Raw genomic sequence first — 26429 nt, forward strand, 5'->3', positions numbered from 1 at the left:
ACATGGACGAGGGTGATCCTACGCTATGGGTGAACAATAGGACCTGGAGAAACTTGCGCTATGGACGAACAGTAACTGTTGGGAGTCCTACTCTATGGGTGAACAGTAGGACCAGGGTGAGTAGTCTTCTTCGCTATGAGGAACAGATGTCTGACGAACGAATTTTATGCTCATCCTCTTTCATTCCTGCGACATCCGTGACTACAGAGACGTCGGAGGCAGGCTGCTTGCTGATATTCTAATATTCTGTTGCTTTACGTATGAGGTCATTTTACTCCTGTCTAAAACATACTACCGAGTGATAAGAGAGATTCAATCAAAAACTGTTTCTATGAAAGTTCACACTTAGGCAACCCATAGCTGAAGTGCTAGCCGGCCAGCCCAACACAGATGATAACCTCTAAGCATGCTTGATTCTGTCTAAAAGCTTTGCAGCCATTCCTTTTGTGTATGAGAACATGTGTACCAAATTTGGTTCCAATCGGTTCAGCCGTTTAGTCGGAAATGAGACCATAGGTAGACAGAGACCGACATTATCGAGATCTTGTTTGACTCGAATTCCTGGTGCTTCAAAACGTGTATTTCTGGGGGGTCATTTTTTACCCCAATGCAATACCTCTCTACTGACGTGCGGGTAATAATATGGTATGTTATAGCTTTTGATGCCCCCCCCCCCCTAGTTCCGCCACTGCACAGCACAATTCATACGCCAATGTTTTGATCTAACGTCGCAATAAATGACTCGCCTTCCTGTTTTACCTACGCAGCTAATCTATTGGCATTAGTAGCAGCTAATGAGCGAGTGATAAAGTACATCGTAATCAAGAGATAAGTATTTTCAGATTTTGCACTATCAAATAAATGGAATGTGTAATTGCTGGGGGCGCCACCTGTCGGTAATCGGATCAAACGCAATTCGCCTGAAGAAAACGCACGACGGTCAGCGGAGTGTGATTGTTTTTTGTTTGTACGTGATTTTATTTATTAATTAAATTTAGTCTAATACGAATGAGCAATTTTAATTGAAAAAATAAGCGACCTCCGAGGTACCTACTCAAATATAGGAAAATGCCATTTAGACAACGCAAAATAGCCGTCATGGGCTACAGATCAGTAGGTGAGTGACACTTATTTATGCAAAAATGTGTAATAATTTCTAATCATTTTTTACACCTAGGAAAATCGTCTTTAAGTATACAATTTGTAGAAGGACAGTTTGTTGATTCGTATGATCCCACAATCGAAAATAGTAAGTATTTTATCGACCTGGGAAATTTGATACGACCACTAACTTTAATTTACTTGATAGCGTTCACAAAATCCACAAGAATCAATTCTCAAGATTATGAGATACAGTTAGTAGATACTGCTGGACAAGATGAATATTCTATATTTCCATCACAGTATAGTATAGACGTGCATGGTTATGTTCTTGTGTATAGTATAACTAGCGAAAAATCATTTGACGTTATCAAGATAATATATGACAAGCTATTGGATATAACTGGAAAAGTACAGTAAGTGTCGACTATTTTCGTAACCTTTTTATTGTTGCTGTTGCTTTTCAGTGTTCCATTAGTTTTAGTTGGTAATAAGACTGATCTACATATGGAAAGGATGATTTCCTATGAGGAAGGTAGAAAACTCGCAGAGGGATGGAATGCGATATTTTTGGAGGCATCTGCCAAGCAAAATACAGTAAGTATTTGAAGTGCAATTTTTATGTAGTATTGAACTTCTTTGTTTTTGTATTAATTGCTTGTTTATTATATAAGATATAAGGTCAAAAGGTTATCCGACATTGATATTGATATGATAGCATTTATAAATCATAGACTTGGTCTCCTTGAAGATGCTTCAAGTAAGCAGAGTAGAAATCCCATATTTGTTAACATATTGTAAATACATTGTTGTTATTTTGCTTCTTTAGTGGCACAGTAATTTCTGCATACTTGAACTTGCATCCGCTTGTCAAGGTTTAAAAGTGAAGACTCAACCAATATTTCATATCACTTATCAGGTGTTTTACATTGCTGTACATCAAAATGCACCAGAGACTGAGCGCCTATAATTTATCGAAACGACCAGACAGACCTTTCTTGTTTGGGGTATACTTGCTACATTGGCTCTCTCATACAGCCTGTAAAGTGTGAGGAAGACAGCTGTTGTATAGAGAGAGCAAAATATAATATGATAATAATAAATGCCTTTATTGTCAACAGACAATTATTTATTAACATATGCACACCTGACAAATGGACGGACACACATGCTGCACCTGGTTTTCAACGTCGACCCAACACAACAGGAAGAAATAAATAAACATTAAATGTATACAGGTTGGTACACAAAATGTTAAGATTGTTAGCAGGTGATAAAGTTTCAAAGTAATGGTGGTCATCGATTATCGTTCTTTATTGTAACTATAGTACGTACTGTTTAGCGCAAATTTGAAAAGAGGTAAAGAGGAGACGTTTGTAATAGTATCTGGTAGCAAATTCCATAATTTGACCTCTCGGTCAATAATGTTATTTGCCTAGAGAGGTCTGGGAAGAATTTTCTCCTTTAAAAAAGCGTACATATTCAATGTTTGTATGTTATACCATAGATGTAAATATTTATATCTGCGGTAGAGATGTTTAGACGTTCGATTTTGGTTCCGATACATTTTAATCGAAACATATCGGAGGTCGAAACACAGCGTCGGCGGCGGCCGGAATTGACGCGTTCGCGTACAAACAAGTTTATACTAGTCATGCAGGGGGACCTCGCTCACCATGTGTCTTCTGTCAATTACTCTTGGTGTTTTGTTTCGTAGTTGACATGTTGTGCGTTCGCGCTTCATTTATACCACCCACAGGTTAGTAAGGGAGGTATTGCATTGGGGTAAAAAATGACTCCTCACTTTTTGACGGAAATACACGTTTTGAAGCATCAGGAATCCAAATCAAACTAAATCTCAATGATGTTGATCCGTCTGTACTCTCATTTCGGACTAAACGGCTAAACCGATTAGTCCCAAATTTGGTACACATATTCTTAGACATAAAGGGAAGGGTGGAATCGCGCATGCGCAAGTGTCTAAAACTCACATTTTCGGCTAAACGGCTGAACCGATACACATCTTTCTTCTGTCTTCTCCTCCAGTTTTGATAAATAAAATTTAATAAACTTCGTTTCCGAATTCAGTTTTAATATAACGACTTTCGGAACATCTAATCTGTGGTTATATGTACTACTTGCTGCCATTGTATACCATTTTTGCAGTAGAAGGATCAAAAAGGGTCAGATTGGCTGTAGTCTGAGGCGGGCGCCATATTGGATGGGAAGTCGAGTGGCCAAGTCAAATCGCTGTTGTGCAAGTACCACTTTCCCTGGACGGTTAGAGCAACATTTCTTTGTGTGTTGTGACTTGTTTTATCAGATTAGCTTTTCAGAAGACCAGTAGTAGATGTCTTCCCAGTTTCCTTCCTCACATAAACGATAGCTCTGTTGTCTTCTGCAGAAGCTTGTTTCGATTTGGATAATTTTCCTGACTATGAGTTGATCCCTTTTTGCTAAAGAATGAGTTAAATTTAAATGCTGACATTTCAGGTCCTATTTGTAATACTTTGAGTTCATTTATTATAATCTTCGATTGTGACATTTGTTGCTTATGTTCTAGCTTGTGGGGAAATCAAAAAATGATTTATATAAAATATCGTGGTAAACGTTTTTTCCCTGCACTTACTATTTTTTGAGGACACTTCCAAACGCGGTATTTTTGGTTTGAGCTAGGAAGTCAATAATTTGGCACACCTAAATGAAGTCGTTTATTTTTAATATTTTTAAACATCACGCGTTTATCTGATTTCTAAAATTGTTAAATTTATCTACTAAATACGTGGTAATTTATAGAAAAAAAATGTCATTATGTAAAAACTCTATAAAGGAAACGGGTATTTGTGCACCTCCTTTCATCGTTACATCTGATCAATCATATAAATATACAGTATGCATCTAGGATTGCAACGTTGTTGGAGAATCTAGGCTTGGATCAATAGATGGGGCGACACAGTATATTTCCAGCCCAACTTGCCATGATTAACGCTTATTGCTATTTACCAAAAAAATACTATTAATGCTATACAATCTGACACTATAAAACAATTTTTTATAAACGTTTTTAAATCATAATTTTTTATCAATATGTCATAGCACACACATACGTTTTCTACAAGCCGATACAACACATAAGGATCAATAATACACCAGTTGATGAATGTGGCCGCCACCATACACCTAGAAAAAAAAGATGGACGCACACTCTGTGCTCAAATCACCCCCCAACCAAATTCTCTGAAATTCACACAAGGATCATATCAAGCAGAAGGGCGCTGTTTTTTTTTAGCAACACGTGGAAATTAAGTTGAACATATAATAATACATACACTTTGTTTCAGTCTGTGTCTGATATATTCCACACATTACTAATGGAAATAGAAAAAGCAGACACAAAAATGAACGAAAAATCAAATTGTTCAATATCATAAGACGGAAGGAAGTACAATAACTCTTAGGTACCTAATGTTTTTCAATAAGAAGTTATAAAGTTTAATATATGTATAGTTCAGTATGCAGCCGTGACATGTGTATCGTTAATTACACTCTTAATTTATGTAGGTTACGGAAAAGTATTTATAATTTATCTTGCCTTAATGGTTAGATTTATGTTAAATGGCAATCCAGTAATGTACAGGTTCCTAGTTAGTTCCTTCGATACAAAATTTGTAAATATAGTAGGAATCTATAAATTACTACAGGCCAATATAGTGAACCGTGTTTCTGCGGAACATTAAATATATTTTTGTATATTGTGTAACACATTGGTCATTTAACATTTGTCAAAGATGTGTTCTAAATTTCAATTGCAGTCGTCTATAATAGACCGTAGTAGTTGTGATTTATTAATTGCTTTTAGTAATAGTCTTAGTAATTGGAAATGATTGCCGAAGTATTTGTTGGTAATTATATTAGTCTGTGTGAAGGAGAGCGACTAGCAAAATAACAAATACCTCAATAATGTTACTATCACAACATTGCATAAAAGTCACTTTACATAAGTACCAAATCAGCTATTTAAAATAAAATACTCACAGCACAGTACACTTAATTAGCTATTTATTTATTGTTAAAAAAATAAGTTGATAAAAGTGACTGTTGAATACATCACCGAAGTGTTGTGATGGCAATGTTTAACATTCTTTCATTGCTATTTAGCTAGGCTAGTGATAGACTTAAGTGATAATAATATTATACTGTGTTGTAGCTCTTTTGGCTGTAGCACTGCTTAATTTGTTTGTTAAGTGTTTTCTAATGTAATAGTTTATTATTTAAGTAAGCATAACTGAATTAACTTTTTGCATATCAATTATACAATAATAGTTCTTTGTATCAACTTAATTTTCGACATTGGTACACTACTTAAAATTCAATTGCAATTATTTGTTGAAAAGTTTAATAGTTTATGTATTAACAAAAATATGTAATAGTATATCTGTTAATTAAAGTTTGTTTGAATATGTATTGCGATTGTGATTTGTATAATCACAGCTGGTATAATGTAGTAGTACAGTACTAGTTACAATATTCTACTTTCCTTAGACCAGTCTGGTTTCTACTCGATAAAATTTTATTTGGGGGATTTTCTGTAATTTTGAGAAATGTAACCGCCAAATAGCGTGGGGGAAATTCTTCCTAGCACCACCATTCTGTTTTATTAGAGTAAAATTTGATGAACTAGCTACTTTCCCGAGGTAAGTCCGGTTTTTACTAGATAAAATTTTATTTGGGAGATTTTCTGAAATTTTGAAAATTGTCCACCAAATTGCGTGGAAGAAATTCTTCCTAGCGCCACCATTGTGTTTATTACAGTGAAATTTGGAAGATCGGTTCGTTATTGACTTGTTAGCATTATAGATTTTGTCTTGACTTGTGGGGGGGATTATATTAACATTGGCAGAGACATTTTGCCATATTTCTAAAAGTGCAACTCTGAAAATGTTGAATGTGAACGTGTTTGTACTAAAACAAATGGTAGGGAAGTTAAATGATTAAAAATTTGTAGCCCAAAAAGTATCGAGCAACTAACACTTTTAACACAGGTTGATGGTAACTAATTGGAAAAACTCGGTAAAAAATACAGATCGAGATTGATATCACTGCTTTAAATAGAAAATAGTTATACTGTTCTATCAGCAGAGACATCATGAAGTGCTTCTGCACAAATCGGACTCTCCAACTATACCTACTCAAGATGTAAATTTTCCCTTTCGAATCGATATAGGTGCTGGGGCTGGCCCTGTTTCCGCGTCTTACCGGCACGTCACTGAATTTCATAGTTACTATGTCCGAGAGGTCATTAGAACTATTATGTAAGTAACTGACCGACTCGTGACAGCTTTTTAACCTCACTTTAGTACTAATTCTAACCTATAGCCACCCTTAATTTATAATTTATTTATTTCAAAAATGAATTTAATTATATATCTTCTCGTATTCTATTTTATCTCTAACGTAAAATGTGATGACGTCCTTGGCTGTGGTGGTTTTATAAAAAGCCACGTACAAATAGATTTCTCCAAAGTTGAAATACGAATGTAAAGTATTGTACAATGTAATAAAATCTGACTTTACGAATATTCTAGATATACTAAACAGGGAATATTGAAAGATCAGACCAGTTGTGCTCCGAACAATGGCTACTACTTCATTCCCTTATACGACAAAGGCGATTACATTTTAAAGGTATCCGACCTTGCTCCATTTAGAATTGTTAGACATTACTATGTTACAGTTGCAACCTCCTCCTGGTTGGAGTTTCAGTCCGACCGAAGTCGCCTTAGAGATCGATGGATCAACGGACTTGTGCAGTCAGGGAAAGGACATCAACTTCGTTTTCCAAGGATTCGGTATTACGGGCAAGGTGGAGAGCTTTCAGGGAAACGGCTATGGGCCTGCCGGAATAGAGGTCGAGTTGAAACATGCCAATCACGTTCGTAGGACCGTTACGACCGATGGGGGAACCTTTTTTTTCACACCCGTATTTCCGGGCCAATATTCGGTTACTGTTTCCCATTCTAAGTATGTTTGCGATGTTTTATGTATATATTTTATATGTTTATTAGGTGGAAGTTTGTGAAGAACTCGTTGGTTGTTAAAGTGACTGAAGGAAACACTGAATTACCATCTGGTAGCTTAATCGTCGCTGGCTTTGGTGTTAGCGGTTTAATTACAGCCGAGAGCTTTGTCAATAATGTTAATTTGGTGTTGTTTAGAGATACAGAGGTAGGGAATGGGTATTGATGACTTTTTATTTGAGTGTGTTGGATTTTAGAGCACAGTTTTTGTTGATAATTGCAATAAGAAACGTGTTCCCGATATTCGACAGAGCGGCCAATTATGTCATGTACTTCCCACCAAGGACGGTGCATTTTATTTTCCTGTGGTATCTCCCGGTAAATACTTTATTATGCCCCATTCCATAGGCAGAAATGTTCATTTTGAACCAAATGTTATTCAATTTGAGGTTCGCCACGAGGATATTGTTTTGCCTCAAAAATTTGAGGTGAGTATCAAATGATAAAAATAGAATGTGTTTTAGACTGCTTTTTCTTACATTGAGAGTAAAGGTATGGTCTTGATTGCTGCAAAGGTTTATGTTAAAATCTCTGTGTTAAATATGGTTGCCAGGTCCCTTTTTTCTCTAATAAATGAAATTGCAAGGTTCACCTGCATAGTGCGAGGTAGACATATATTCTTTAACAAGGTTTCCTACCGTGTTCATGGAAAATAGTACTTTAGCTGCTGAAACAGTTTTAACGCTTAGATGGATACCTGAGGTGCTACCGAACAATTTTGTACATGTAGTGCCTAATACACATATTGACATATGTGAGGTTTTTTTTGCAATTCTATGGATAAATAAATGGTTTATTAATTATTATTCTATTATCTCTCAAGCTTCTGGTTTAGCTTTGGCGTCCTTTTGGTTTCTGTATTCTTGTGGTGTTAAAAACGGAACCTTTGGCAATCGGGTTGAGTACCATATTGATAAATTTAACGATAGATTGCAGGTTATAGCATATCTGGGCGTGTATTGTCTGCGAAAAACGGAAAACCACTAAAGGGGGCTACGGTTTTCTTAAATGGAAATCAAGTACTTGTAACTGGAGATGATGGAGTGTACAATTTGGACAAAATTAATGCCAATTTGTATACAATTAAGGTCGTAGCAGGTAAGGTAAACTTATGTTAATTAGTGTTGTGTAAATTCACATCACATTTTGTATATCCCCATCCGCACCCGTTTATAAATATCTATCACTTCACGTGTGCCAAAATGCAATGTTGGTTGCGGACAACAAATCGGTGAGGCGCTATTGGATAAAATGCCCTAACCAAAAGTTCATTTCCTCCAATTTCAAAATCATCGTCTGCCAAGTTTATTATGGTTATAACACCTTCATTATTCGAGCTTAATCTAATTATAGTTCGCGGAATGGAATATTCATTTCCAGGCGCAAACTAGCTTCTACAAATAAATCTCTAAAATTATTGTTATCTCTGGACCTAACTACAATATTTACTAAGGTGTCTTTAGGTATTAAGCAGGGACCTTTTGTATATAAGGCTATTTTCTGTGGTTTCTGATGAATACCTTGTATTTTATTTAGTTCCCCGTCTGTTATGATAACTGCTTATCATCCTTAATCACTAGTAGGTACTCCAGGTAACGCCGTAAAAGGGTGTCCTATTAACACCGGTATATCTTGCGTTGAAACCGACACCGCATGCGCAGTCACTTGAGCCTTGAGCCTTAACATTATCTACCTCTAATAAAAAACATCTACCCTCTTGGAACTGTTTGCAATTATGGATTCTACAGGCCACGTTCTATTAGAAAATTTTTTTTCTGGGACGATCTGAAACAATTTTTTTTTCGTGGAAAAAAAAGGCAGTGTACAACCTTCCTTTTTTCCAAAAATCGACTGCACCAAAATTTCTCGGGAAACACTTTTTCTTATTAATTTTTGGTACGTAGAATCCAAAACAATTCGTACTTTTTCGATCAGACTTCTCAATCAAAAGTTCGACTAGAAACCAATTTCGAAAGAAAATTCAAAGGGCTGTAACTTTTGAACTAGTAGCCCAATCTTGGAACTGTTTGAAATTATGGATTCTACAGGCCCACGTTCTATATATATTAACCATTTATAATCTTAGGGGACTACAATATTAATTTTCTTTCCAATGACAATGAAAACATAACATTCCGCAATTTAGCGGAGTCGTACAATGCTGTACTTACTATTAACAAACCGACCCGACATAATCATTGCCTTGATAACATTGTCACTAATCTTACTAGATTTGACAGTGATGTCGTTAACACTAATATTTCTGACCATGATGGTCAATATATTACGTTCCAGGTAAACAATCTAAAGCATAAACGTCACAAGGTGAGATCATTCTCAAAAAATCAGATTGACTTATTCACGCATACCCTCAGGGATCTAAATTGGCATGATATACTCATGAAGGATACTGATTCTAGTTGGACATCCTTTATTAATGTACTCACCTACTATCATGACATATTCTTCCCCTACAAATACGTACATTATAAAAAAGATAAATGGTACTCACCAGAACTGTATAGCAACAGAGAACATCTGAATTTTCTACATAATTTTTCAAAACACTATCCACAATTTAAGCCTCTCTATAGAGAAGCCCAAGTTAAATATATCCGCCAACTAAACGAAACTAAAAAAGCATACTACAAAAAAATTATCGATAGTTCGAGTAATAAATCCAAAACCGTTTGGAAAATTATTAACTCGAATAGTAACACCAAAGTAGTATCGGACAATCAATTTGCGTTCGACAATCCTACTACAATAGTAAACGAACTCAACAACCACTTCATTTTCTCGGTGGATAGAAATGGGCTACCATCAAACACATGCCAAAGCAGCATTGACAAAACTTACTTATCTTTCCCTTCTATTCAACAATCTTTGTTCCTATATCCTGTTGATAAAACGGAATTGATTGACATTATTAGCAACATGCGAAATAAACATTGTACTGGGCAAGATGGTATCTCCGTACAAATGCTGCTGAAGATTCTTCCGGCTATTAGCTATCCCTTACTTACGCTTCTTAACCGATCGCTAAGTGATGGGATATTTCCAACCGTTCTTAAAATTGCAGTCGTCAAACCGCTACATAAAAAGGGAGATCGCAATTCTGTGAACAATTATCGTCCAATCAGTCAGCTAAGTACCTTTAGCAAAATAATTGAATCAGTCTTATATAATCGACTGTTAAAATTCTTTAAGTCACGAGTCACTTTCAATGCGTTCCAACATGGTTTTCTATCAGGGAAAAGTACAGATACAGCGTTGTTCGAAATTACAAACTCCGTGATACAGGCCCTAGATAAAGGTAAAATAGCATGTGGCCTATTTTTAGACTTGTCCAAGGCTTTCGATAGCGTTAAACATACAATACTGTTAAATAAATTGGAAAATTATGGTGTAAGAGGAGTGGCCCTGAAGTTGTTCCAAAGTTACCTCTCTAATCGTCAGCAGTACGTTCAAATACAGCAGAATAACATCTGTTTCACATCTTTACCCCTCGAAATTATTTTAGGAATACCACAAGGAAGCAAATTAGCTCCACTGCTGTTTGTCATTTTTATAAACGATTTACAATCGGGTTCAATGTCAAATAACAACTGTTCACTCATTAACTATGCAGATGATACAAATGTTATAATGACTGGATCAGATATTTCTAATCTGACACACTGTCACGGAACTCAGGTACTTCAACTAAGTAAATGGTTTGAAAATAACGGCCTCCAATTAAACATAGACAAAACTCAGTCTATTATATTTAAAACAAAACAATCTAAAATGATAACTCCCAAGTCACTAACATTCTCGTCCAACAAAGCACAAATGGAAGTAACGACAGTTAATCATTTAAAGGTACTGGGAATCCGCTTAGATCAGCATCTTGATTTTTCGGAGCATTTCAGTATGATACGTCCGAAACTAAATGCTGCCTGTTACAGTCTCCGCATCATGGCACAGCTGCTTGAGATACAAGATAGGTTACGCATATACCACTCAAATTTTGTATCAATACTTAAATATGGACTATGGTATAATCATTTGGGGAGGCTCCTCACAAATGCAGCGACTATTTAAAATACAAAAGACGGCCATTAGAGTAACCTTCAAGCTAAATAATAGACAAAGCTGCAGAAACATCTTTAAGCACAACAAGCTCTTAACCATATACGGATTATACATCTATGAATGTATAATATTTCTATTTAAAAATTCTCAATACTTTAGAACTAATTCCCTAAACCATCAGTACCTTACGAGAAATAATAATAATAAAATAAATTATGGAATACCTGAATACCACCTGTCATTGTTTAGAAGGGGCACCTACTACAATTCAATGAAATTCTTTAACCATCTCCCAGAAAGTATTAAACTGATTAGGGATATTAACGAATTTAAAAGAAAACAATTTTTAATAAACATGGAACCCTATTCCATTAACGAATTTTTAGAATAGTAGGTAAATGTAATACATTAGGACGTATTTCTTCTTATGCATTGAAAAGACTTCATTTGTATATAGTAAGAAATAAAGAAGTATTATTATTATTATTATTATTATTATTATAAGAAAAATTTTTTTCCGGGACGATCTGAGACAATTTTTTTTTCGTGGCAAAAAAAAGGCAGTGTATAACCTTCCTTTTTTCCAAAAATCGACTACACCAAAATTTCTCGGGAAAACACTTTTTCTTATTAGTTTTTGTGCGTAGAATCCAAAACGATTCGTACTTTTTCGATTAGACCTCGCAATCAAAAGTTATGGACTAAAAACCAATTTCGAAAGAAAATTCAAAGGGCTGTAACTTTTGATCTAGTAGCCCAATCTTGGAATTGTTTGAAATTATGGAATCTACAGGCCATATTTTATAATAAAATGTTTTTCCCGGTCGATCTGAGACAATTTTTTTTTGGGGTCTCAAAAAAAGGCAGTGTACAACCTTCCTTTTTTACCATAAATCGACTACACCAAAATTTCTGGGGAAAACACTTTTTCTTATTAATTTTTGGTGCGTAGAATCCAAAACAATTCGTACTTTTTCGATCAGACTTCTCAATCAAAAGTTATAGACTAGAAACCAATTTCGAAAGAAAATTCAAAGGGCTGTAACTTTTGAACTAGTGGCCCAATCTTGGAACTGTTTGAAATTATGGATTCTACAGGAATGGCTTTCAGATTTACTATGAATGCAGTAAAATAATGTCAACCCTCTTCTAAGAGATTCTTAGAACGGCGGGCCGACCTTTTGAGTCCTAGACCAATTAACAACCCTAACAGTGCAGTTCACACATCCCTCGAAATTTGGTGGTCATTTGTAAGAATTAATAAACGTACCTTACACTTGCAAGTACTAAAAAATAAAAAGACGTTAACGCTGACTACAGGACACACTGACATCAACTAATTTACGTTTCCGCGCGAATCGGAATCCACAAGCGAATTTGAATTTTTGAAAAGCTGTTACTGCTCTCTATATGTTATCCAATAAGGCCTCACCGATTTGTTGTCCGCAACTAACATTGCATTTTGGCACACGTGAAGTGATACATATTTATAAACCGGTGCGGATGAGGATTATACAAAATGTGATGTGAATGATTTCTTTTCGGCAGTGATATATAATGTGAACTTGTGATATATTTTAATACTTTAGTGATTTATATATTGCTTTCAGTTTTGCATATCCCCATTACTTTTATAAATATATTTATGGCACAAACGGCGCCTCATATATTAACATTCAAAGCAACATTGTAATGTTGTCTTTCAAATTTTGATATCAAATTACCCTTCATTCATTTCCGGGTGTTTGCTTTTCTTAGAGGAAACTACCATCAAAATTTCAATTAAATTGCTCCACAAATAAGGAAGTTATTCATTGCGCATGCGCATTCCCATTTTTTTACACGTACATTTTGTTAAAGGGACTTTTTCGATGAAATTTCTGTGCAAATAAGGTTTTTTGCTCATGCGCAGTTTCTTTTTGGCTTTATTAGAGAAAGTTGTCTGTTTCGCCTTGCCTCGCGCAATTACCAAAATACGGAATACGAAAAGTCACCGTGAATTCTAGAACGCGGCCGGTTGATATACGAGACCAAGTATATCATTTTACATATTATTTTCTTGTTTAAAGTTTATCGCTTTTGTAAATTGTTTATTTAAATTTGTGTATTGTAAAACGTCAAATTGCGTGTTAAAATGTAGGGACATCAGGTCGTTTGCGATAAGGTTTGTAATCGGACTAAATTTAATTAACGCACGTGTTCTTAGCGCTGTTAGAAGAGATAATGCAGGTGTTTTACAATGTATGCGTTATTTCGGCGTAAGTGGGGACGTTTGGCGCGTTCCTTGAAAGTTAGCGTTGGTGTGATTGGCGATATTTAACCCGCAAGAGAACTCAATTTTACTCTTAACGCCTGTTTGTCCAAAATGCCACTTTGTCACCACCGTGGCGTTAGGCGCAATTAATTTTTTTACATAAACATTCATATGCATTTACACAACTTTCTGCTTTCAATTTGACGATGATATTAATAATATCAATACATACTCATATTAATTATTATTGAATGTTGTAATTTAGATCAAGTGCAATTTCGAGAACAAACAATCAAAATTGACGGCAGCGTGGCAATCCTCCCAGATTTCTTTCCATCAAAATACGAAGTATGCGGCAATGTGTTAAGCGATAAATCCCAAAGCATCACAGTCGAGTCGTCCCTTAACGCCGAGATGTTCGTTACAAGCTCTGTTATACCGGAGGGTAAATTTTGTCTATACCTCGGACCCGGCAAGTACAAAATGCACGTCTCCGTGAGTGACGCGGAGAAAGCCCACGGAATTCAGTAAGTATCTGCCATTTTAGTTCTTTTGTTCATTCGGACTCTTAGGTTCTTCCCAATATATCAAACGATAGAAGTGATCGACAGCCCGCTATCGGGGGTCACGTTTTCCCAGTTGAAAGCTGTAGTCTCTGGTAAAGTAAATTGCATTAAGACTGAAGATTGTCAATCCTTGAAGGTTGTGTTAAGGCCAAGAATTAATGACGCTCCTTTTGAAGTGGAGGATATTTTTGCAGATTTAAATGGTACCTGTATGCTTTTCAAGATCGATTGCAATTCGTCTGTTGTAGGGAATGTGTTCAAGTTTCAAAACATTAGGCCCGGTAATTATGAGGTGTTCTTAACTCCAAATAAGTTCTGTTGGAAGGAAGAGAAGTACTTGTTAACCGTTAATACCGTTGAAGAAACAGCACCAACTTTTGTACAAACTGGTTATTCCGTTAGCTTTGTCTCCCCTCATGATGCCGAAGTAGTACTCTTTATTGTCTCATTTCTTGATTAATGGAAATTTATAGGTGAAATATAGGGTGCGTGATCAAAAAGTGTCACAGGCAGTTCACCTATCCAAAGGGACAACAAGGGTATGTCTGGAAAAGCCGGGGCTCTATGAATTCAAATTAGACAGCTGTCACACTTACGAAAATGATATTATTCCCTTTAGCACAGACGCTGAAGTTAACGAAGTGTATCTGACCCCCATTAAGCACGAGTTGGTGTTGACTGTGGCTGCGAAGGAAAACTACGGAGATCTGTCGCTAATTGTGAATATAGGCGGGGTTAAAACTCCCATAGGACCACTGCCGTATGTAAATAATCAGTATGTTCTAACATTGTCTTTAAAACCAGAGGAAACTGCGATATTGGTGCCACAATCTGATGTTTTGTACGTCAATCCGCCGATTTTATCGATAGTTGGGCATAATGATTGTACCAACCTTGGAGTTCAATTTAAAGCCATTAAAGGGAAAGTCTTTCAAGGTGAAGTTGCAATGTTTCGAGATATTTTAATAAATTATCTTAACAGGGAAAATTATTCCGCCGATTCCCGGAGCTTTAATTACAATTGAGACTGAAAATGCGGAAGTATTGATGGCTGTGACAGACGAAGAAGGAAAATATCGATTTCCTCCACAAGACGATTCAAAAAATTATATCGTCTCGGCAAAGAAAGACACATACATTCTGGTAGGCCCGAATGAAGACGGAGATTTCATCGCTCGTAAACTAGCCGAAGTTATTGTCGAAGTCATAGATGAGAGTGACACTCCTCTACAAGTATATGGTACGTGCTTTGCGAGCTTACAATAATTTTGATTTTTTAAGGGTGCTTTACTCTCATTATCTGGTGGCGAGAGCTATAGAAGTAATTTGCAAACTAACGAAGACGGAAAAATTACTTTCGCTTCTCTCAGCCCCAGTGAATATTTTCTAAAGCCCATGATGAAGGAATATCAGTTTAGTCCGTCTTCAAAGATAATAGATGTCAAAGAGGGAGCTACAGTTCATGTAAAGTTAAGGTAAAACTCTGTTCCAAACGAACTAAAACTAAATATGAAATTGGTATTTTGAATTAGCTCTAAAAAGTTTCTTCGGTATTGTTTACTGCATAGCTGTTCATTGTTCCCAGCAATGAACACAACATTCTAGCACTGTAGTGGGGGTACTATACTAGTTCAATGGCTTCAAAATACCAACGAACTCAATCCGGGGCTGCAAACTCGACAATAAGAGATTTTTAAATTCCCTGATGACCTCATGAACTTTGCACACATATGCCGCGGCATGGAACCTTGACTGTGGTACTAAGACCTGGTTCAAATCCGGTATGGATATTTGTAAATATATAATGGGTTAAGTTGATAGAGCAGCCTTGGCTGAAACCCCACCCACCCAATAAAACATATCATGTGGTTGCTGGTTTTTGTCTATTAAATATACAGTACGACTTGCATTTTCACAAATAATTAGACTGGATTACGATATTAGGGTGGATTAGGTCCACACGTACTTAGGCTTCACATTTGGGCCCTTTGTACTATTTTCCTGAGTAGAGTTGTCCGACCCCGCAAAGTCTCTCAAGCCATCCCACACGTGAGAAGCGCCTAAGGATATTGGAAGGGGAAGCGATTCTAATTGTATTCATGTTTGGCCAGAATACTCCCAACATGTATCGTCTCATTGCACTAAGAGTGGGACATTCACAAAGTATGTGGTGTGCTGTCTCGTTGTCTGTGTAAGATCCTCTACAAGATGGTGGTTCCCCCAAACACATGCACCGTCCTTGTTTAGTTAACTTGATAGCCCTGTAGCAAAAATGTGCTAGGCTACAAGATGGTCCTCTGAAGGCCTCTCTTGCTTGGCGACAATCTAACATCAAGTTCCTTCTAGCTTATTGGAAGAGCCGGCTCTGGGCCATAAAACATCTTTTGAGGCCAGTTGGGGTAACTCATTGGCTTGCTCCAGCATGCCCTTTAACCAATACGAACTCGAGGGTATTGCTGTTTGCTATTTGCTCTAGTGCATGGCGACTTTGTTTATGTTGCGTGGCTAGAATCAGTACCCAGGAACTAATAGTCGCTCCCAGTTCGAAATCGGCCCAGGTGAGTTCCTTACACTGGTGCAATCATTGATCTTAGGTTGCTAATGTTGTGGTGGTTATACTGTCGTATTAACCACCTTTGGTTCGGCACAGGGTTGCTGACTCTCACCTTTAGAGAGGAAAACCCATAACTGAGCCCCCCCTCCCCCCGGCTAGTAGGTTTGCCTGGTCCTCTTCCTCAATGCCGAAAACTATCAGCCTCCCTTGAGGTTGATCTTAATTCACGGACTGTGTGGAAGAGACAACAGCTACCTATTCTTGCCCAGAAAATCTGCTCTTCCAAGCGCCGTTTTAGTTATTAGTATTATTTATTGTCCCTCTCTTGTTCTGGGCTCTCAACAGGCTTGCGCCCAATTACAGAGTCATCCGCATAATGCCTTTTAGAGGTACCCCTGCAGAAGGTCTTCAGTTCTATACTACTTCGGTATTTATCTGTGGATTAGGAAAACCTAATTCAGAGTAGCCGACAGAATGATCTTAGATTCCCCTGGGACACAAATGGCGGCCTTGCGGAGCTTAGGAAGGCAGTCTTCGTGCACGACGTTTAGGAAGAATGTCTGCGAATTTCCTTTTAATTTCTTTGTTTACATTTTATAATACTGCGAAATCGTGAACCACCGCCAGATTTTTGCAAGAAGGTTTACTCTTTTATCCAAAACCATTCACTTTCAACACACCTGTCCATTGTATACAAACAGAAGGACTAAAATAATATCTCTAAAGATAAAGAAATTTTATCCAAAGAAACACCTGCAAATTTTATCAACTGAAATAAATTTAATAAAAGAAACAATTTCGCACATCTATCTTTCCCACATAATTAAACAAAAAAAACCTATGTCGCGCAATCACCCTTAATTCTCATAAAGATAAAAAAATTTTACAGTCTCCACTATGCGTGTTACCACAGCAGTATTTTTAAACCTCCAAACAATTAATTTTCGTAAACAATAATGTACAGACTATATTTTATCAGCTTGCCTTTTGTAGTTTATGTTTATCTGGATCTTCTGAGAGAGTTGTTGGTGCGGATGCTATATCAGTTCTTTTAATGTACCATACTACAATAGCTAACTGTGATCATACGCACATAGCATTACAGATATTCTAATGGGCTTATAAAGTGGCAGCTGTCAGTTGATAGATGCACTTTCTCTCAATGAGAGATATAGCGTTCTAATTCCATTTCCTAGTTTTATTCTTAAATTGATGTCGGGAAGCTTTTTTAAATGTTTATATTTTCAGGGGCAAACGTGTAGCCTACAGCGCTTTTGGGCAGGTAACAACCTTAAATGGTGAGCCAGAAGAGAGAATATCGGTTGTTGCTAACGGCATAAACAATTGTACTCAGTATTCCGAAGAAGCTACCTCTGAACAGAATGGAAACTTCCGAATTCGAGGGCTACAACCGTATTGTGCATACGATATTATAGTAAAAGATTGTTTAGATGAAAAACGTCCAATCGAACGAGCAGCGCCCTCTTCTCTGCTTGGGATGGTAATGATCTCAAGTGATGCCTGCAATAAAACTCTTCTTACAGATTGTTAACAATGACTTACACAATATTAAGTTTACAATATTCCGCTCCACTCCGAACACCGACATTATGGTGCGCATTTTCGCTGAAAACCCAGAAGTTTATAAAAATCTAAAAGTAAAATTGACAAGGGAATCGACACCTTCCACTGTTGTCCATACTTCCAAAATTGACAGCTCAAACTACAAGATAGTCAAGGAAAACAACGTTGGCGTTCTCATACAAATTCCATCGGTTCCAATGGACAAGAAGCAATATTCTTTGTATTTAGAATCGGGACCCTTATCAAGCAAAATCAAAGCGAATACTTATTACTTTACCGCGAATACTTCATTTAAATACATCTACATGGAGTACTTAACAAAAGCGAATGCTGTCGAACAAAACATTAAACAAACTTCCGTATGGACACTACTGTTTATTTTCGTTATACTAATTGCGATGTATAACATCGACATCACTTCTCAGTTTCTTAAAGATCAATGCGCCAAGTTCAATTTCGCAAGTATTAATTGGTTTGTGAATTATTTTCGAAAACCCTCCACGAGCGAGTATGTCTTGGACGCTAACGAAATCGATCAAATAGTACAAAATATAAATGCTACCAAGCGCAAGGTGAAGCAGCGAAGAACTTAAAAATAGTGAAGGTTAGAAAATTAGTATTCTTTTTCTTTAGATTAGCATTCCATTATGGTAACAGGATGTTAAAATAATTGAAACATAACTCCTTTGTTAATTTATTATTGTTATTGTTTTAATTCACTATTGTAAAAATTAATAAAAATGTTTCCTAATTTTTTTATTTAAGGCTCCTCTGTAGTCAGTTTGCCATATTTGAAAAAAAGGTTTTTGCGAGCGCATTTTCTATTAATTGATCAGTACATCCCGAAAGGTTACGTAATGGACTAAAGTTGTGGCGTACATATTCATATAAGTAAGAAACTTAGCATTGCGCAATCTGCGCATGCGCACATCTGTTTCAAATATGCGGTATGTACAAATAAGATAGTTGACTTTGCGTATGCGCACATCTGATTTTTTACAGTATGTGATTTTTGTTGGTTGAGGTGCCAGAGCTACAAGCTACCGAATGCAAATTAAAACGAACTAAATATCTTGAAAACTGTAGGAGTAGTTAAGGTCTCAGATCGACCCGGAAAAAAATTTTCTTATAGAATGTGGCCTGTAGAATCCATAATTTCAAATCAGTTTCGAAGATTGGGCTACTAGTTCAAAAGTTACAGCCCTTTGAATTTTTTTTCGAAATTGGTTTCTAGTCTATAACTTTTGATTGAGAAGTCTAATCGAAAAACTACGAATTGTTTTGGATTCTACGCACCAAAATTAATAAGAAAAAGTGATTTCCCGAGAAATTTTGGTGCAGTCGATTTTTGGTAAAAAGGAAGGTTATACACTGCTTTTTTTTGAGCCCCGAAAAGAAAATTGTCTCAGATCGACCAGGCAAAAAAATTTTCTTATAGAATGTGGCCTGTAGAATCCATAATGTCAAACACTTCCAAGATTGGGCTACTAGTTCAAAAGTTACAGCCCTTTGAATTTTTTTTCGAAATTGGTTTCTAGTCTATAACTTTTGATTGAGAAGTCTGATCGAAAAAGAACGAATTGTTTTGGATTCTACGCACCAAAATTAATAAGAAAAAGTGTTTTCCCGAGAAATTTTGGTGTAGTCGTTTTTTGGTAAAAAAGGAAGGTTATACACTGCCTTTTTTTGAGCCCCGAAAAAAAAATTGTCTCAGATCGACCCGGAAAAAAAAATTTCTTATAGAATGTGGCCTGTAGAATCCATAATTTCAAACAGTTCCAAGATTGGGCTACTAGTTCAAAAGTTACAGCCCTTTGAATTTTTTTTCGAAATTTGTTTCTAGTCTATAACTTTTGATTGAGAAGTCTGATCGAAAAAGTACGAATTGATTTGGATTCTACGCACCCAACCCAAATTAATAAGAAAAAGTGTTTTCCCGAGAAATTTTGGTGTAGTTGAATTTTGGTAAAAAAGGAAGGTTATACACAGGGGCGGACTGGGTACTTAGTATTAGTGTAGTAATGAAGCTGGCGAGGGGGGGGGGTAGCTCTGAGGTGCACCACAGAAACATTTTAAAGTACTCCTTTCTCGAAAATCAATTACCATACAGTTTTTTTTAAATTGCAGCTGATAATTAAAAGTAACAAAATATACAATCCACACGAGGTGCGTCGCCTATCATTGTATTTCAGCACTTTCAAAATACTACGACAAAAAATGATAAATTCATTGTAAAACACTTCAATTAAAACAGAATTTTTTAACAACCTAACATCAACCCCAATTAGGGAAACGTGTTAATAATTTATTAATAGTGCAAGAAACTAAATACAGCACATACTTATGAATTTCCAACGGGCCATTATAATCTACAGGCTAGGTGGCAATCGCCACCCGCTCTCCCGTGCCAGTCCGCCCCTGGTGAGCCGTCTTCTCGCCTGTATTGTATCATCTTCAAGAGGGTGTGAAAAGTGAAATCTTTCGGTAAGTACCTATTTTAGTCATTAGTAGACAGAGTAGGTATACTTTTTTGACCTGAAGAACCAATTTTCAAATGAGTTTAACTTTTGTTTGAAAAGTGATTTTAAAAAACTGTTTGACAATTCTACTATACCTACATAACAAATTTCGTGAAATTTTCTCCATTTTTGTTGTCCGACCAACAATTGCAGTGGAATTTTTTTTCATGTTCAAAAACCCTCAGATACCAAATTTCATCGAAATCGGAATTTTCGCATCCACATTTAAGGGTGGGCCCTTTCGTGGCAAGAATTTTGATAAAATTTTTGCAAAATCGGAAAGAGCAAACCCAAAACCTATTCAAAGATTTCTTTGTCACTCTCGCATGCTTGCTGAGAAAAAAAATTAAACAAGAAATACATCTTTCACCAATATTTTTTTAGAGTGGCTCCCCACGTTGTTTTGATCCCTTCTACTACTCAATTTTTTTATATACTTATATGTAATACCCTGTATATTACGGGGTAATGAGATTTTGCTCTACCAATGAAATTGATAAACAAATCTGCTTCCCTTCTTTTTAAAAGGGCCTACTACTAATATTTTAGGAAGCAAGGTAAACAGTTTTAGGGCCTTCCAAAAGGCACCCAAAGACGATAGGACGGAAATATACCTATAAATAGAAATGACGCACTGGCATCAATAATCAATAATGACAATTACCTAGCAGAGAGTTCTTCTTTATAAATATGCCATGGATTCTAGTGGAGCCTATGATTCGACATTTTATAAATTTATTTGACAATTATCCTAATATGCCATCATATGCTATACAGTTTAACAATTAATTTGTTGGTTGTTTTTTATTATTGATCAGTTCTTTTTTTTCTAGCGTATTTTTACTCGGTGAACTAACATTCTCAAAATTTACTCTTGCAATTAATTTATTAACGAACTCGTTCATAATTTTGCGGTGTCCGTCCGTCTTTCCGTTAGCAATTAGTAATGTAGGCCAAAAAATAAGGAAAGCTCTTTTGACATATCTCCGTTAGTTATGAACCGAATTGCATGAAATCCATAGCTTCAGTCATATACTACGCACTGCCGAAAGTTGAGTCTAATCATTGAATTATTTATTCAATGGTCTAATCGATTCAACGTTCACAGTACCCTTTTGCATCTAGACTAATTGAAAACTTTTCTATTTATGAAATGAAATTTGATATATAGGCACTTGAAATAAAAGCAAGTATAAGACCAGTGTCAAAATTTGATTTTGCGTATACGCAATGTCAACTAGATTATTAAGGAGTTTCTAGCGAGTTGATCATTCTGCGGTGTCTGTCCGTGTGTCCATTAGTACGATATCTCGAAAACGACTGAACCGATTTTGCAGATGGATTTTTTTTATCAAATCGGAGTTCGTGAAATGGCAATGTATGCCAAAAAATAGGGAAGGCCCTTTTGACATTTTCGTTAGTTCTGAACTGAAGTGTATGAAATTCAAAATGAGCATATATCCATACGATCCATACCCATGATCTCGTTTGCTATATTTGTTTAATAAAATTTATTTCGCTATTAAATTTCCGTTTTTAAAACGTGGATCTTACTTCATCCTCACTTCGACAAGTAAATTCTTAAAACACAAGTTTTGATTTTAAATTTCTGTCTCGGGTTTGAAATATTATCGTTTCACAAACTTCCTTTACTTCTGAGAAATAGCAATAATGAATACAATAAGTAATATCCTTTGATTTACACATCTCTTTGTAAGGTATATCAACAGCATAAGAAATACAATAATTAGGTAACGGTAGCTGTCAGGTCTTTTCCATTTTACTTTTCTACGAATGTTCCAAAAGCTACTGGTTGGCGAAAGAGACTCAACAGTCTGGATTCCACAGACACCATGGGACGGCGGTTCCTCCAATCGTAAATATATAAGTCTCCCTCTCTTAAGTGCCGTTTTTTGACCAAGTTGTCATGCAATAATCTGATTCATATCCAGATGAAACGGGGTACCTTCGTGTTTGTAACGAAACAACAGAGATGCCTCTGAATACCTCGCAATCTCAATCTTCGGTTGTTGAACAACCTCCCCAAAAAAACGCATTGGCGCCGCTGAGCAAGAAGGAATAAACCATCTACAAAATGACGGAGAAACGCTGTCCAAAATAGAAATTATAAATGGCAAGGACAAATTCGTAACCTTTCACCTAACTAGACGGATATGTCAAGATCATGATCATCAGCGTCTCGCCGCCACCTGAGAGACCGAGTATGTCATATAAGGAAGGAAGGAAATCTCATTGTTCATAGTATCATTACCGATATGTGCATGACTAAAATTGATCACAATAGAAGCGTGTTAATAGGATAATCTGATATAGGTCATTGGAATTACCTATCTCACTGAGTAAACCTACTTACCCAGATTTTTGAGTGAGCGTCAAAAAATACCTATAATAGGGTTATTCTTTTTAAATATTTAATTTACTTACTCACATTAAATAAGGATTAAAATTTTGTCCGATTAGTGAGGGGCAGGTGCCATTTCAAATCTTTTTATTAAACGGTACCCTTACGTATTTTAATTTAATTATGTAATTTAAAAACATATTTAAAAAGTAAGTATTTGGGTTTTTCCAAAGATCGGATATGTATGCTGCACTGTATTAGTAATACAGGTAGGTACGCGATAAGATAAGAATTAGTACAAAATTCGCCTTTATTTTTACTTTTCCGGCTAAACTCTGTTGGGGTATAAAGCTACAGAAATTACGTGTCAATGTGTACTCGTGTTTAAAGGTCGCACGAATGGTACTATCGGTACCTCATACTGTCTCCCATCAACTTAATTGCGCTGCCGTGGTAAACCTAGTTCGAAAACAAAACTCCTACGGTGTTGAGTGTATGACTGTTTACTTCTCTCTTCGTTTTTCAAGCACATTATGGTGTATCTAACTTTCCGTAAGTAGATTTTATTATCATATTGATCCAACAATTGGACTACCTTTGGAATAGTACCTGAAGGTATTCCTTACAAGTACCTGCTTGTATTTATTTATTACTTGACCTTACTGTTAATTATATACCATTTAATACAAACGTCAAGTCAATTTTGATGAACTTAGCCCAAGGCTACTGTTTGGTGTAGATTTCGATATAATAAAAACCAACCGCATGTAACCGAGAATTTATTATAACATTTTTAGCAGCTGCCTATATACGATATTTGGCAACAAACACGAATACCCCGTTATGGTTGTTAATAGCCAAGAATTGAATATTAACAATAAATTATTATGTTTATGAATTCACTCTCTCGCAAAGAAATCTGAAGTTCTTGCGCGACTACTTCCGCATACTATCTGAGCGGGTAAGAACAATCGATTTCAAAAAGGAATCAAAATTAGTGTCCAAAATCGTTTAGTTTAAAAGAGAAAAAAGAGGCCATCGTTCTGTGGTAATATATTCGACCGGTTTGAGTTTTAGTTTTGTTTTCTTTCATTCATTGCACTGAACAGTTTTAATGTTTGAGAATCTCTGACAAAAAACTATTTATTATTTGAATTTGGGAGGATCAACTGCAATCGCAATATTTTCTAAGTGCACTATGTTGGACCAAATCAACCATTTCGCACACCAAATATTTACTTCTACACAAGCCTGAGCATTGTCCTTCTTTTATATTATGTCCATTCTCAAATTTTTGCAAAATGTGATTAGGAATAGTTAACGTGTTTTATTTCAATTTATGTCCATACACATTAGAAAACGATTACTATTCGCTTTTATGGAATTTGGGAAATTTGGTTCGTTTGATCAGGACCATTTATCCTATTGTTCCCTGTTCAGCACGCAAAGTACCTAATTTTTTATCAACGGACCCCTTTTTGGGCACCAGATTGAATCTAAAAAATGCAACCATTTACTTCTTCTACAACAACCCAATCTCAAAAGGCTAAATTATAATACACGATTGCTGGGTGTTGCCGGTAGTTTGTAAACCTGTTATTCTCGAAAAATTTTTCAAAAAATGGCTCGGATTTTAATACATTCGATAACATTGCACATTGTTTGATAAGGGCTATGTTCCCATTGCTCGGTTGAAATTGAGTAAAATACTTATACGGTCCCCGATTTTCTGAAAACGAATTGAGGACATAAGGAAAACGAGTTTCGTGTGTTGGAATTAGTTGCGCAAAACAACGAACTTCTTTAGAGACAAAATAAACACATAAATAAAAATTTCGTATTTATCTGCCTACACGGTCGTGGTAGGTATAACCCGTAACTCGTGGGCGACTATCTAAAAGATGACCATGGCAATGAATTTTTCAACTTATTCAAACCTGGAAAATGGTTTACTTAAATCTGTGTCTAATTATGCCACTGAATCAGTTTTAGAGCATTATACGAGTAATATTCTATTAAAAAATGTTAATTGGAACCATCTCTTTTTTTGTCTTGGATCTATACCACGTGTATTTTTTGTAGGTACGTTGAATAAATTCATGTGATGTGGTCTAGTCGTTTTCTTTTTTTTTATCACATTAGGATGCGACATTTTTATTTGGGTAACCTTCCCAAGCAATTTGGTTAGGTACACTAACAACTGTTTTTGCTTAGGAAATTATCGTGTTCATTTTCAAATCGTGAGCAAGTTATGTAATAATATGTTAATTAATTCCCATCAAAATACGGTAAAAAAAGGCGATTATTTGTTTTTGTATAAGTGTTGTAAATACCACGCAAAGCCATCAGGGAGTAACGCGAGCACTAGTTTTGTGTCGCAGTGCCTTAGGGAGTGGACGGCCGAAACCCAAAATCTAATCACTTCTTTCCTAAATCATGTATCAAATTTGAGCTTCACTGCCAAATATTTAGTTATTGTGCGGACAGCCGGCTGGACCGACGTTCAGACTCAGTCGTGACAATTAATTTATGGACTGTATCAAAATAATCATACGCCAACTTTCAGCTCTGCATATTCGTCACTTATTACCATATTGTGTGCATAAGCACTCACAACATCTCCGCTTTTTAGGGGAATTTTTCAAAAGAAATTCCCTTTATGTGGGTTTTGTCCATCCGTCTGTTCCTCATCTAACTCCAGAACGGAAAGAGACAGCGATGGCCTTTGCCAATCGTTGAGTTCAAGAATTAGTGCTATTGAATATGAACCGGATTAAAATGGCGTTTCCGAATGCAAGCTGAGTGTCAAAAAATTCCCTTACTGAAAATCGTATTCGTTTCTATTCGTATCTTGTTTCGAATAAAATGACTAGATCTTCACAAACAAACATATCTACCGCATACTTCACTTACACTAGCAGTATGGTTGCAATGTATTGCTAATATTTTGTCCATTTCCTCCTTTATTAACGAGCGACTCGGCTCGTTCATCATTTTGGACTTTCTGTCCGTCCGTCCGTTCGTCAGTGTACATGATACTCGCCACCGGTTTCGAATTTTCCATTTCTATTCTCAGCAATAGTTATAGGCAATGGTCAAGGGACTAACTGATTTTTTCTTGTTTTGCAAGTGCCACGTTCAATTTTTTGGCAATATCCTTTCGAACAATGAAATTACGTGGACATAATTTCTAAGGTACCAGTTCAAAAACGCCTACATAATCTTCACATTGGTGACATTGTAAACCGTACTTTTCTGACAAATGAGTGAGTAAGTAAAAATCTGATACTGGCACCTTTGTATCCGGATGGTAGGTACCTATCTTTAATGCCCTT

General features: G+C 36.1%; 2 protein-coding genes across 3 annotated transcripts; both read left to right on the forward strand.

The window, feature by feature from the left end:
* The first annotated feature begins 714 nt into the window (after positions 1-714).
* Positions 715-5565, forward strand: LOC116165883 (GTP-binding protein Rheb homolog). 2 transcript variants are annotated; one of them, XR_004144210.1, is made up of 6 exons: positions 715-1117; positions 1178-1249; positions 1310-1517; positions 1569-1698; positions 2223-2339; positions 4443-5565. XR_004144210.1 is itself a non-coding variant. In XM_031480614.1 (5 exons), exons 1-5 carry the CDS (start codon positions 1069-1071, stop codon positions 4530-4532), a joined length of 549 nt encoding a protein of 182 aa, XP_031336474.1. In that variant the 5' UTR covers positions 720-1068; the 3' UTR covers positions 4533-5565. The 2 variants fall into 2 exon arrangements, 1 of the variants encoding a protein (XP_031336474.1); XM_031480614.1 differs by lacking the exon at positions 2223-2339 and having other exon boundaries at positions 720-1117.
* A 685-nt stretch (positions 5566-6250) lies between these two features.
* Positions 6251-18972, forward strand: LOC116165880 (nodal modulator 3). The gene is made up of 14 exons (XM_031480609.1): positions 6251-6638; positions 6687-6786; positions 6836-7122; positions 7167-7326; positions 7376-7606; positions 8108-8276; positions 13775-14036; positions 14082-14278; positions 14324-14502; positions 14549-15011; positions 15058-15308; positions 15357-15550; positions 17878-18130; positions 18174-18972. The coding sequence occupies exons 1-14, from the start codon at positions 6511-6513 to the stop codon at positions 18804-18806; spliced, it is 3507 nt and encodes a 1168-aa protein (XP_031336469.1). The 5' UTR covers positions 6251-6510; the 3' UTR covers positions 18807-18972.
* The last annotated feature ends 7457 nt before the right edge of the window (positions 18973-26429 follow it).

Source organism: Photinus pyralis, unplaced genomic scaffold, assembly GCF_008802855.1.
Source record: "Photinus pyralis isolate 1611_PpyrPB1 unplaced genomic scaffold, Ppyr1.3 Ppyr1.4_LG3a, whole genome shotgun sequence".
In the NCBI taxonomy this organism is placed as follows: domain Eukaryota; kingdom Metazoa; phylum Arthropoda; class Insecta; order Coleoptera; family Lampyridae; genus Photinus; species Photinus pyralis.